Source organism: Wasmannia auropunctata, unplaced genomic scaffold (genome assembly GCF_000956235.1).
Source record: "Wasmannia auropunctata unplaced genomic scaffold, wasmannia.A_1.0 LD334579.1, whole genome shotgun sequence".
Taxonomy (NCBI): Eukaryota; Metazoa; Arthropoda; class Insecta; order Hymenoptera; family Formicidae; genus Wasmannia; species Wasmannia auropunctata.
This window is the reverse complement of record NW_012028311.1, coordinates 478,594-492,550: the sequence shown is the minus strand read 5'-3', so window position 1 is coordinate 492,550 and position 13,957 is coordinate 478,594. Positions and strand designations below refer to the sequence as shown.

General features: G+C 45.6%; 1 protein-coding gene across 1 annotated transcript in view; it reads left to right on the top strand.

The window, feature by feature from the left end:
• The window catches only part of LOC105458253 (serine/threonine-protein kinase 26), a 66,788-nt gene that overhangs the window by 41,423 nt on the left and 11,408 nt on the right, over positions 1–13,957 (top strand). Inside the window, exon 3 of the mRNA XM_011703425.1 lies at positions 8,736–8,960. Coding sequence (XP_011701727.1) covers positions 8,736–8,960 — 225 coding nt within the window. The remainder of the gene's footprint in view (positions 1–8,735; positions 8,961–13,957) is intronic.

Here is a 13,957-nt window from a genome sequence, read left to right as displayed (position 1 = left end):
ACTGTATTACGGTAGATTAAATGTTGAAACGTAAGGTGACACACTCATGTTACAGCAGCGATTCACACCAGGCTTTTGCTCGATATCTTCTCCCCGCTCTCCCATGTCTCGCATTACGTCGGCTGCGAAAATAATTGCGACGCGCGTTGAGTGCAATCTCGCGAAAACGTACTCGATTGTTCGCTCAACAATAATATGCGAGCGACTCTGCATTTTGCTACGACTTGGGCGCGCGCGATATATACTTTCGGTAATAACTCGCGGGCGGACGAACCGAAACTTTCAATCGTAAGTATATATACGTGCGCGCAAACACAATTCATCCGAGACAATTTATTTACGCGACTTCTTTCTCCTATGCTGTACGTAATAGGTAAGTGTGCGTATCTCGCCGATTCCACTTTTGTCGGAGCCATAAACCACCTCGGAAGTCGACCGCGCTTCATGTTTATGACGTCGAATATAAATTGCACCCGGGGGAATGCGCGGCGCGCAGTGTCCCCATCCTGAAGGATGCAGCGACGTTTAAACCGGCGCTGTTGCCTTCACGCAACAGCGCAATGGTTGCTGCATTCTGTACGCGCGATCCTGCGTGTGCATACATAAATAAACGGTCACGGGTGTGTTCAATGTGCATAACTCGCGTCGCAGCCTCGTCGTAGCCTCTCACCGGCGCGGCGGCGACGCCGGTGAGTCAGAACGCCGGAGAATCGTTTCAATCTACGATAGCGATACGATAGCACGATAGCACGGTGTGCCGCCAGCATTGTCTCGGTTGTAAAATTTACTTAATTCCGCTGATAAGGTCGCTATTTCAGATAAAACGGCGAACTACGGTGTCCAAACATACTAATCGTAATCTCGGCGACGATAAAGTCTCTCCGTACTAGAGATACTTAAACGTTGAGCGGATAAACGTTACCAATCTCAATTTATTTAATTATCACTTCGCTGCGTTAATAGAAAACGACACACCTCGAAATTAGCAACTTTTCGCAGTAGAGCATTTTTTTAAATTTTGTATATTAAAACAACGTTTTAATTGGGACAGTGGACATGCAATTTCGTGTAACTTCGCTTTCCGCCTATGTTATATTTTCAATTATAATGTATATTTTATTAAAACTCGATGTCACGAGTTTTCAGAATTTCAACATTGCAATCCCGGTGTAAATTTCATCCTTTGTCAGAGTTGTGACATTTTTTTCAAACAAGCATCAAAACTACAAATGTATCATTTTTTTTCCACAAAAACATATTAATCTATTGGATCGATTTCTTTTTGTTATCTAAAAAATGCCAATTTTTTTTTATTTGCGTCACCCTTTTATCAATATAGCGATTTATCACTCGGATAAGAATCAGTCATCGCGCGACGTTCCGAAATGTCGCGGGTGATAAAGAGCGCGGTTTAATTATGAGCATGTGTTGTCGCACCCGCGTTTTCCATCGCGATAAAAGCGTATATCTACCGTGACGAGAGTGTCGCGAACAAAAGAGTCTGCGTTATTCGCATTATACGCGTTAAAACTGTGCGTAAATATATATATTAACCGCAGAGGTATATACATTTCGGAGTTTTTCTCGTAATTTTTCTGAGGAAACCTCTGAAACGGAGCCTCTGCGGGCTTCTTCTTTATTTGCAGTTCCGTGGACTGTGCGGCATCGTCAAGATTGATATATGGCCCCTCGAGTTAAATTCTGCGTGATAATTTCAACGTACGCTGCTGGAAGCACTTCGGGCTCGTCGAGCTTTTCAGCTCTCCCTATATCGCTTTCCGTGCCGGCGAAACGATTTATAACGCGCACCTCGCGTGCCGCGCGGTTTCTCATTATCTGGTATCAGCGGCAGAATGGCATTTCACGATCAAGAAATTGCACAATGGGCTCGAATTCCGCGCGTCCGTTCAACTCCGCGCAGATTAAACGCATTATTCGCGCTTCAACGGGGGAGGGCCGCGTTATTACTAATATATCGGCAAATCATCGGGGGTGGAAGGGGGGGGGGATAACCGCGTTAGACACGCGGCGGTTACAAAGCGTCGGCGCGCCCGCGGGTGCAACAGACCGATCTCTCCGCGTATGTATATATATATATAGTTATACATATAGTAGCGCCGCTTTTCTCCCGCCGTAAAAATGAGTCGCAGTCGATAACGCATTTGCATTTTGATCGCTCGTCCCGGGCGTACGGATAGGCAAAAAATTATAAATGTAAATATACGTAAGGCGTTAGCTCGGATAAGTTATGCCCGGGCGAAGTATGCAAAATTCACGCCGTCGCGTCGCCGCCGCCGCGCGCGTTATTCGCCCGACGGAAGCAGCGCTGCATTCGTTATCCTTTTTGCGCGTTTAGCGTAAATCCGCTCCATTTTTTTTTCGCCGGTATCCCAAGGTATGCACGGAGAAGGTCGTGCGCCGGTGTGTATACTCGCACTTTTCTGTTACCGCGATCTCGCCCGGCGTGAATGCCGATGAGCGATTTTTAATTGCCGGCGCATCTCTCTTCTCCCTCTCGACCGAGGCACCGTACATAGGAATTGCGCCTTGGAAAACGGGGCCACGCCCGACAGGGACAGGGCGACCCGCGAACGATGAGAAGGCGGCTGTAAATCTATCGGTGCGTTATTAACTGGACGGCCGCATATTACACTACGTAATGCGTCTCCGGAGCATGCAAAAGCGCACACGTACCCTTGCACCGGGTTATAATAACCGGGCGGCTCGGTCATTCGGTTTTAATTAAATGAATATTCATGCGAACTTTCCGCACTGCGGCTGTTGAAAAGAGAGGAAGAGAGAGAGAGAGAGAGAGAGAGAGAGATGAAACGAAAAGAAAAAAGTTGACTCGAGAGATGGTAAGAACATTCGCGGCGGCATCGGTCGTAAAGACGCGCTCTGAACGTTCGTCCGTTCATTGTTGTTCCAACTTCGCCGATGACGGCGCGTAATTTGCGGTGCAGTTATATAAGCCGCAAATTTCGAAAATGGTTCAACGAGCGTACGTTACCGCGCGCCACGTGTCGTCGTTCGACCTCGTTTACAACGAGGGTAATTCATCGGCCGAGAGAAAGAGAGAGAGAGGAGATGAGCCGCCGAAATTAAAGTTTAAACGACACTCGAGGGCGAACTCGGCGGCCGCGATCCTCGAGCGGAAAATACGGGAACGATAAGGGGTTCGCGTATCCTACTCGCTCCGCGGTTAAACGGAGGGAAAATTATCGGGAAAACACTTGGACGTGTACTTGACAATTGGCGCACCCCGCCTATTTATGCTAATGTCAAACAAACTCCGCGAATGAGATGCGAATATTTGCTCCGCGCCGAGAAAATCTCGCAAAACATAGCCGTTTAAACGCCGACGACTCGCGCGGGTCGGCTTTATTTGCTTCGTTAAGTCTTCGTTTTCCCTGTACCTTCATGTTTGATTTATAATTTAATTGCCACTGATGTGGCGGAGATTAATTAGATATAAATTGAAACACGAATCAAAAAGAATCTCGGTTTGTCTATCTTACAGAAAGAGAGAGAGAGAGAGAGAGAGAGAGAGAGAGAGAGAGAGAGAGAAATTCGAGAATCCGACGGGGATACATTCCTCTCGAATTTTTGCGACGTTCGGTACATTCGAGAATCCGCGATGCAGATGTCGCGAATCGTCGCGTATCATTTCGATTCCGGGATTGCCGGGGCGCGCTTTTGTCCGCTCGCTTTATTATTGTCAATATTGACTGTGTTGATTGACCCTAGAAACACTCGCTGCGTCAGCCCTCCGCACCCGCCCCTCGCCATGCCGCATCGCATGCATCGCATCGCTGCACCTCGCGTCGCGCGTATGTACGTGAGAGATGGGCGGGCGCGATCGTGATTTTCCGTCGGTTGTCGGACAGACGGAAAAAAAAGGGACACCAAATACCGCTCGATGGTTTCGATTTATAGCGAATTATCCGCATGCCTATTGTCTACCTCATACCCATTCAAATGGCAACGAGAATATACGTCGATGGGATGCATGTTTGCGATCTCGAGTGCGAGAGAGAAAGCGCAAATAATTTCGGATACAGTTTGACCAAAGAGTTTACTCTGCGTTACTAATTTATATTTAATCTCCGCATCCCGCGCATAACTTTCTTTGTGCCAATTTTATCGCAGCCCGCGCGTGTGTATATTGGCTTCGTTTCCGAATGTATTCAGTCAACGAGAGCGAATTTTCCGACACTTCCACGGTAATCACGGACGCACGACGGTCGTAATTCGATTCGTTTCGCGTATACGGGAATCAAATGCGACGCAATTTACATATAATCGGAGAGAAACCGTTTGCGCGCCGGCTTTTGTCACGCAAATGCAAGAAAAACTGACGATACGATAAAGCCGAATAACGAAAAAAGGGAAAAACGCCGCGTTGGTATATCGCGCGCTTAATATTACTTTCGCTCGGTGCGTTTTAAGATGCTATTCAGGTTGCCAATTTGTTATGCATTCAGATTCTCAAAGAGCAACTTAAACATATGATAATGAAATTCTCCTTTGGCATACAACAGCCTGTTTCAGGCACAAAGATATTCTGGGTTACTTCTCTTAACTCGATTCGACCGCAATGTAGCTCCGCGAATTTCCCGTAAAAGTGACGTTAACCAGCGCAATCTCGCAACTGTTTTCGCCAGTACACTCGCAGATGCGGAAGCGACTCTTGTCTCTGAATCGCGGCGATAAGTAGATATCGCTCGTTGTATCCAACGGTATAATAAAAGTTTAATTCGCGATTTGTCATTTATGTATGATGTCTTCCGTGTTTCCAAGTGACGTTGCTATGCAACTGAATTGAATCGTTGTTTCATTGAGTCGTTGGAGTATCGCAAATACAGGTATCGGACCGTTCTCAATCTCGAGGGAGAACAATCGCAGCTCCTTGGAATTAATGCGATCCCGTTGTAGCCTGACAGTCTTGAGCTCCCTGATGAAGTTGGGACGTTTATCTTGGGAAGGGCGGCGAGTCTATACCCGAGCCTGTCTCTTAAAAGGACGCCTGAGACGAAATTTCTTGAGACGCGGTTACACTTCTTAATTAAGATGTGTCAGAACGATACCAAACTTCGTGTTATCTGGCAAATTATTTCAGTCGCGTGTTCAGCGAAGCGGTATCGCTTAAATGGGATCTTCATCGTGCGGCGTTAAGGGAAAGGGATTTCTCGGAGAAATCTCCCTTAATTCGACTATTTAATGAACACTACTCGGCAAATGGTGAAGATTTAACGTTGAAAATTCAACGCGGAATATTTTTCCACGGGACAAATGTGTTCAAATGTGACAGAGTGCAGTCACATTTGTACGAATAAACGTCACTCTTCGTTAATCTGTCGTACGTGAAATAACTCTACAAATCGTATTCACAATATGATATAACGTTAATTTAAAATTATAGTATCTCTCGCGGATGGTCCTGGTAGATACGATATTTTTATACATAAAGTATTCACGCGTTAATTTAAAGCCTCTAAATTAATTCTGCGAATCCCCCTGATATCAATTGGAAATTAATGCCACATGTGTAACACGTATGCTCAGACGAGAAAAGCTGCCGTAGCACTACTGTAATCCAACTATTATAATATGTACACACATAACGCGGTTAACTCGGCTGATATACACCGTGCCGTAATATATTTATTGTGTTACGTAATTCTGACGAGGTTTTGCGAATCGCAGTAGCTGACACAGCCGCCTGCAATTGGATAAAGCCATGTGTGTGGCCGTTAATTGAACGCCCTTGGCAACCCTACGTCAATTTCGTCATATCCGCTGGACGGTATCTGGGTCGAAGATAGCCCGACAGCAAACCTGTATACGCGTTATACGGCGTGGCGTAGCTAATGTAGTTTAGAATAGGCGTGTCCGTCAAAGCGCGCGAGCCGCTACCCAAACTAATCTAATAAGACGAGAGGCTCTGTCGGATATCTCAAGCATCATTATGGCGCCGCAAATGTAACATCTCGGAAATTCGCTTCCTTAATATCGGGTAAACCTCATTTCTCAAATCGAATAGCCCCACTAATGATAGATATAATGTGTTTCCTGAATGAAAAAACTGGAGTTTATAACGAAAAAAAACCGAGAACGCGGAAAAATCAAATCTCAATTTTTACTTGCTAAATAAACACCGATGAAGAACGTCCGTGTATCTTATTTATGCGACGCGAATATCGTCGTCTCTCATTTGCGCCCCTCTCGAACGTGACTATTTTTGGCCGCCTACGTGTCGGATTTCTTTTGCGACAGCCGCTAATTAGAATCTGTGTCACGAGTTTCGGCGAGGCGCCGCGGCGCCGGCATAAAAGAGCAGGAAGAGGAGAAACGACGCCCGGTGCATCTCGACGATGCCGAGTATTAACGCGCGGAATCGAGAGTCATCTTCTCTTGCCTCGTCCGTGCTCGTTTGCCCTTGCTGCGAACTCAAGCGAGGCACACGTCTCATTGTATACAGCATGACTGCGATTCATAACTTGCGATTGAGAAGCGATATTTTTTTCCCTCGTTAATTGACTTATTATTGTGTTCCGATACAGTCCGCGTCAGAATTATTCAAACTCATAGTTTATTCTCGTCTATTGCGACACATGATTGCGTCAAATATTTCGCATAAATTACGAGTGAAATATAATGTTTACAAAGTTGCTTGTGACAAATATGGTTACTAACGTGGATTAATGTCAGAATAAACGACAGGTTGTATTCTGTCGTGTGGTAGCCGCAAATTGCATTTGCGCTATGCTAATTTTTGATAATATCCCGCAGTTATTAGATAGTAAAACGCGATAATCCTGACATAATGTACTAAATAGGTATGTGATAGCGTAATTTCTTTTTAGAGTTTCGTATCCTAGACTCGAATATCGATTTTGCGCGAGAAAATCGCTAGGTCGAGGACCTAAGTTGCACGAAAATGGAAATGATCGCGGCACCGACGACGAAAATCAATGACCTTTAAATCCATCAGCGCGATAAAACGCCCCGGCAGTCACGAAACATCAACCGTCGGATATATGAGGGAATTTGCAAAGCAAATTTTCCGGATTTTACCGACGGTCGCGAATTTTTATTCCGTTGCCCTTAGAGCCCATTCACATTTTGAAGCTTCGCTTCGCTTTAATCTCGGCCGCCGTGATATGAGCTTTCAGTTTACCGACTTTTTGTGTAATCCGTGGATTGCGAGCGCGCGAAAATGAAGAGTCAGCGCGCTTCGCGCACACAAAGCCCACGTGCATATTCATTATTAGCCCGGGTGCCGACAAATTAGCGTTTCCGACGTTTTCGACGTTTATCAACGAGCGTATATGAACCGTTCTCCGGAAAAACTGGAAAGGAGGAAAAAGGGTATTTCATCTGCATGAGTTGCAGCGGAAAATTATAGTACACGCTACATCTCCAAAGTTCCTGGTACCTACAATTAAATTGCTTACTGTTCTTGTTTCATTAACTGTAGAGAACCAACCAACTGTATAGGGAAAAGGAACTCCCGAAAGAATTCTAAAAATGTATGGCGAATTAGACTCGCGGAAGTCGCATTAAAGATGCAGTGTTTAATTACAGCGAAACGTTTAATGTTGCATTCACGACAGCGCCATTTGTTTTGGACTATTTCACCGTCACGTGCTCTCGCTTCTAACAAATACAAAAAGCGTGTGGAAGACAAGAATGTATTTATATAAAATATATCTATTATACACACTATATGTATACTATATGTATACTGTATATATGTATACATGTACATACGTGGGACGCGTGGCTCTTTTGTTACGATTTTTATCGCCGCCGTTTTATTTCGTGGACCGAGATGATCTCCAGACGTCCCTCCGCGTTTTGCTGGTTGCGCATTATTGGTTTCCAGAAGCAAGCAAAAAAGAGACGCCGGTGTCGAAGTGAATGCTGGAATTTCTTTTTCTCGTCGTCCGTAAAACCCATTGCGTCATTCCGAAGGCGATTCGCTATTCGGCGCATCGAATACGTTTCCAGATAGCAGTCGGCGGAAAAGTGTCGCGGTATCTTTTTGCTGCCGAGACACACGGGTATGGCGCGAAACAGTGGCGGTGGCGGTAATTTATTAACGTCTTGCGGAATAATATTGCTTCTTAGGGCAAATAGCTTCCGAGCGTGAAGAAGAAGCATATATGCACAGCGCTCGTGCGCAAGTCTAAATAGCGGATTAGAGAGGAGAGGAGACGTTTCATTTGTCAAACTGCTCGTGCTCGTGGAGATATCCCGTTGCCGTAATTTGCTGCAAGTGCGACTTGGGAGCCCATGATCTATGCGTATAATCGTATTTCACGATTCGCGTCGCGAGGGATTATTAATGACGTCAGTTATTTCGATTTTCCGTAAAAGAAAGTGAAGTTGACGATTCATACGTTTTCTTAATAGCACATAAAACCGTTATGACATCATGTGTCATCTCGAGTTAGAAAAGAGCCAAGGAGAACTGCATTGCTGCGTGTGTAACAACTGCATTTATTAATTCCCGAAGGCCGCGCGCGTATAGGTGAAGAAGAAAGTCTTGAATGCTTGAGGAATCTCTCGAAATTTCTCAATATCCCGTTACGTTGGTTGCGTCACCGAAAAAATCCGCGCGGAGCTTTTTACGGAAATGACGCGCGTGACGTAATAAACGCGAGACCGCGCGACGCGAAATGCCAAAGGCCGCAGTGGTAATCGGTGACCGTTGAATTTCTCTGTTGCAGAAGGTGGACCCCGAGCTGATATTTACAAAACAGGAAAGAATTGGGAAGGGTAGCTTCGGCGAGGTTTTCAAAGGTATCGACAACAGGACCCAGCAGGTTGTCGCCATCAAGATCATCGATCTTGAGGAGGCGGAAGATGAGATCGAGGACATACAGCAGGAGATTATGGTGCTGTCGCAGTGTGACAGCCCATACGTCACCAAGTATTATGGATCTTATCTCAAGGTGAGCGGAAAAATACACTCTCTCCTGAAAAAAACAACTGCTGCTGTTAATACGGTCGTCGAATTGTATCTGTCGACAGTACAAAATACTGCGGCCGAGACACTCCTCCTTTTATCACTGCTGTTCTGTCCCGATGAATCCCCGCCGTATAATCGCATAGGTACAAAAATAAAAGCCCGCGCGATCGAGGGCACTTGGCTGTTACGCCCCATCATTTTTCATACTGCAAAGAATAGGAAGGGCTTGACGGTCGGTTAACTATCGCTTCCGGCTCGGCTGTGTCGCGTCGTCCGTTGCTTCCGCTTCCTGCGAGAGCTTCAACGAGCACAATCGCGAATATCGCAAATCCCCACGATTCGTTCTATAACGTCGTCATATTATAGAAATAAAATAAAAGTGATTTTTATTTCAAGGTGTTCTAATGATGCTCTTATTATAAACTAGTTATTTCTTTATTTTTAATGATATAATAGTTAGAGTTAATAAAATTAATATATTTTTGTTTGAAAAAATGCATACATGTATATTTTTTAAGAAACGCACACTATATGAGAAAATATCCGCGTATTTATGTATCAATTTTTATAGTAAAAGAATTGATTAGAATTACTACAGAACGTTTGAAAAAAAAAATATATTTTTTTAAAAGCTTACAATTCTCTAAAAGAAAACATTTGTGCACTTCAAGTGAATACGATTTTATATCGTTCTACCGTGCGCGCCAGGAAAATCATGTCGATCAACGGGATCGAGATCCGAGCGCTTCGCGAAAAGGTCGCGGGCGGTCGTTCGTTTGCATAAGTCTCGTGTTCCACCGGCGAACCTGGTGAACCACAACGGAGGAGGTTTTACGTTTTACGTGATCGTCCGACACGCTTTCAATGTTGGTTGAGAGGAGACGCGTTCTTTCTCTCGCTCGTATCGTTTTGTTGCATTACCGGCAAGCCGGAGCTATTTGCAATACTGCAGCGAGGTGGAGGAGAAACCAAGAGGAGCAAACATCGTTCGCATTCTGAAACGAATGCCAGAATCTTCGGCGACTTAAACGGAGTCAAATTTTTCTGCCATGCAGCTCGTCCGCGTGTCCTGCGGTAGTTTAATAATTTAATAATTCAGTATATTAATAATTCAGTAGTTTAAATAATCCGCGAAGTGTTTCTGCTCGTTACTCCACTTGCTTGTAAATCTTTTTATAAATTTGTAGGCGGCTTCATATATTATCTTTTTGCTCTCTTTCTTTCTATATAATTTACGGATTTTTCTTGATCACAAAGGACAACCGTTACTTGTTTTAATTATTATTTAATTATAATTTAAAGCGTGCTCATTCCGCAGGAATAATATAAATTACAGAATCTACTTATTTTTTCTTAAATTTATTCATGAGACTTATTACATATGTTTCAACAATTATCAAATATTGAAACTACCGCTACTTTCCCATAATACTCCGTGATAGCGACGGCTCGTAATAGCGACAAGCAATTACTCGGTCTAAGATGTCGCAGCGGCCCGACGAATAAATCATAAACTTCGCGGCCCCCGAGTTAGCAGTGTGACAAAGTGAATCCACGCGATCGTTATCGTAGGATTGTTGAGGGACCGTTAATTGCAGCGAAAGGGGGAAGGAGCGCACGCCGTTCCCCCTTTCGCGAGACGGCTGCGGGACGAGAAAACGGATTACTCCTACGCGCCCTCCTACTGACCCCCCGCGTCGTTTTCGTAGCCGAGGACCGCTGTGGAAGCACGCGGTGTGATTACTTATGAAATGAAGCGGGCCGATATCGCGAGCCCGGCCGCGAGCGAAGTTCCCTTAATGACCGCGCGAAACGGTCATTAACGATCGTTAGTTAGTCGCTCCCCGCGAGCGCGAGTGCCAGTACTCGGATCGAAATACCTTCTCGCGCCAATTTGCACCGCCGCCGATGTCCGCGATTTGCGAACGGAGGCGCGGGCGTTTCCCCGCTCACGCGCTCGCATAAATAATTGTGCAAACGTTAAGCGATCGTAATTATTATCGGGCTCGCGATTGATATTACGAAATAACGCTGCGGCGAGCGTTACGAATGGCGGCGACGAGACCGTCGACTTAAGGAGGTGTACAGATGTATATAATTATTGTAGTTATCGACCGATCGAGGGGAATTATTTATCACGGAGGACGAGATAAATGGGTCTGATTTGTGCAAGGTAAAATCTATTTAAGCGCGCTCGGTGGAAGCGCCCGCGAACATGTATGGAGGTGGATTATGTCGCTGCGATAAATGTCAAAAGCCGGGCGAAGCCTTCGCAAATATACTTCTGCGTCCGCGCCTCTCCCAAGCCTCGCCGCAGCGCGTCGAAATTTTTCCATAATTCCCCCGCGCGATACGAGAGGAACAATGGCACGTTTCCGCGATGACACATCAGCGCGGTTATTGCGGAGATGAAAGAAGGCGCGCGCGCACGCGGGTGCCTACGCGCCCGTCTACGCGCCTGATGTCATCGTCTAACGGATGTACGCCGGCCGCGGCCACCACGCTGCGCCGCCTCGCCGATCGCCGCGGCTTTCCTACCTTCGGAGACTGTTATTAAGACAGGACCAAGTCGGTCAACAACGGTTATCGAGTGACGGCGCTCCTCGAGCCCGGTGGCCGGCGTCGCGTCACCGGGCGCCGGAACGGAAGATCTCCTCGCTGTTTCCACTTTCCGTAAAGGCCTCACGAGACCTTCGTCGATCTAAAGAAATTCGTGCTGCTCGCGCACGTACCGCGTGTTACGACGTAATCATTCCATAAAGGAGATCTACGGTGAATTAATATCTCGCGAGACTCGATCTCGTAGAAACTGCAGTTTTCCAACTCGATTACGCGTTTGTTTATAACATGCCGCAGAAAAAGTAACGATCTGGATGCTGGATTATTCGCGCGTTGACGTTAGGTTATTTATTTCGTATATCTAAAACGGTATGAGAACCGCGTGAATGACGGTACAGTTGGGTAAGTTATAGGCGAACGAATAGCAAGACTCTCGCAAGAGGAGCGGCACTCCTTCGGATTTCTCAATCCGGATGTAAGATCGTCTATTACGAGGGCGTCCCGTTGTGATGCTCCTCCGTGTTTCCTCTCGCCGCTCTCGTTAGAGAAGACGAGAGAGAGCCAGAAATATCGCTTCATTATCGATCGTATAAAAATAATGTTTCGAAGCGGCCGGATTAATAAAACGAGCGCTCGCGCACGTGTAGCTCATGTTACTCTCTGTTTATCGTTCGCCACGCGTGTGGCTCTTGATGTCTCAACACCAATTTTCATGATTAAAATCGTTGCAGGCGAAGGTGTAGATATACATAGGTTTTTACGTTATATAAAATCATTATATAATGTGTTTTAATAATAACCGCGGGGATCCCAGCGGCGGCATATTGCGATAATTAGCAGAAAGCATTTTTGTGAAACGGGATTTTACCCGTGGCGTGTAATGTCTGGCTCTTTGTTGTATATATATGAGCAAAAATCCACCGCCGCCGCCGCCGCCGCGCTTCTTCTCTCTTTTACCCTATTATATTCGCGGTTCATTGTGCTCTCCAAACAAAAGACAATACCCCGCAATTCTGCTGCACCCGAATAGGAAATGGCGCGGCCGAAATTTTACGAGTGAACGAGTATAATTGCACGGAACTCTCGTCCCGTGCAGGCGAAGTCGCCTCTTTCCACTTAATGAAATTACGGTACCTATACCTACCTAGCTTCGCCACACTTCGTTTTTCCGTACGTGTCTTCGAATCGTTGAGCGAGACAGCCGGTATTGTGCAGCCATCGGCTTTGATTCGCGGACAAAGCGTATCCGGCAGACGGCACGTGTGCGCACCGAGGAGGTTTTAGAGTCTAATCAATTCTCGCGTCTAAATCGTGATCGCGGACGCTCCGAAGCCAACGTCCGAGGAATGTCAAGTAGGTCACGTGTCAATTTTCCCGCAGAAATCACGCGATTCTACCACTCCGGCCTTTACTTTGCGGCCGAGATTTACGGTCAGCTGCTCGATCGACGCTGGAAAACACGTTCTCCGATAATAGCGGGTCGAATGAAGAGGGAGCTTTAACTCTTTGTGACCTTACCGTTGCGCCTGCACGTGATGTTGTGCTTTATCATGAAAGTTGTATCGCCGTCGTCAGCGCGAGGGGAAAACTTTGAGTGATCGAAATCACGAGGATTGTAAATGTGGAATTTAAAGTTAAAAAGAGAGCTTGTTTACACATGAAAGAGTGAGAGAGAGAGAGAGAAAGAGAAAGTGTGTGGGGGAGATAAAAAAAGAGAAAGACAGAAGTAAAAAAAAACAATTTAAATTAAGGGCTTAAACGCATTTTAAATGCGTTTTACAATATATGAAGTCTGCAGCCTGCACCCTGCAAAATGCAACACGGCATGCAAAATAAAGACAAAACCACTCAGCGTATGGGTGATTAATGGAGCTGGTCGATTTTTCATTGCTCTTTTCGGAGCGCTATGTCCTTTTATACCCCCGTTTCGCGAAATGGCAGGAGTGCCGTTGGCATTGACGGACGACGCGACGGAATTAACCTTCGCTTTATCGTGCTCCGTCCCTTTGGATTCGCGCCTTTCCGCGCGTCGCACGCTCGCACGACTAAAACGCCGAATTAAATGTCGATAAATTGCAACTTGCTCGCGAAGTAAATCGCGAGTAATCGGCTTAACTGCATCTGCACGACCAGCGACTTTTTTCTCATGGACGTATCAGACGTTTAAAATGATTTGTAGGAGAGTTCATTGTATCTTTTGTTTTGTTTTCTTTTTTTAATTATGTGAAATACATTACTTCGTTTTTAAACACTCAATACATTGGAAATTATATATGAAATTTTGACCAAATTTAAGTTATCCAACGTTTAATTTCAAAAGGGGTTGTGATTCACGAGTATTATCCTGAAATCACACACACACACACACACACACACACACACACACACACACACACACACACACACACACACACACACACA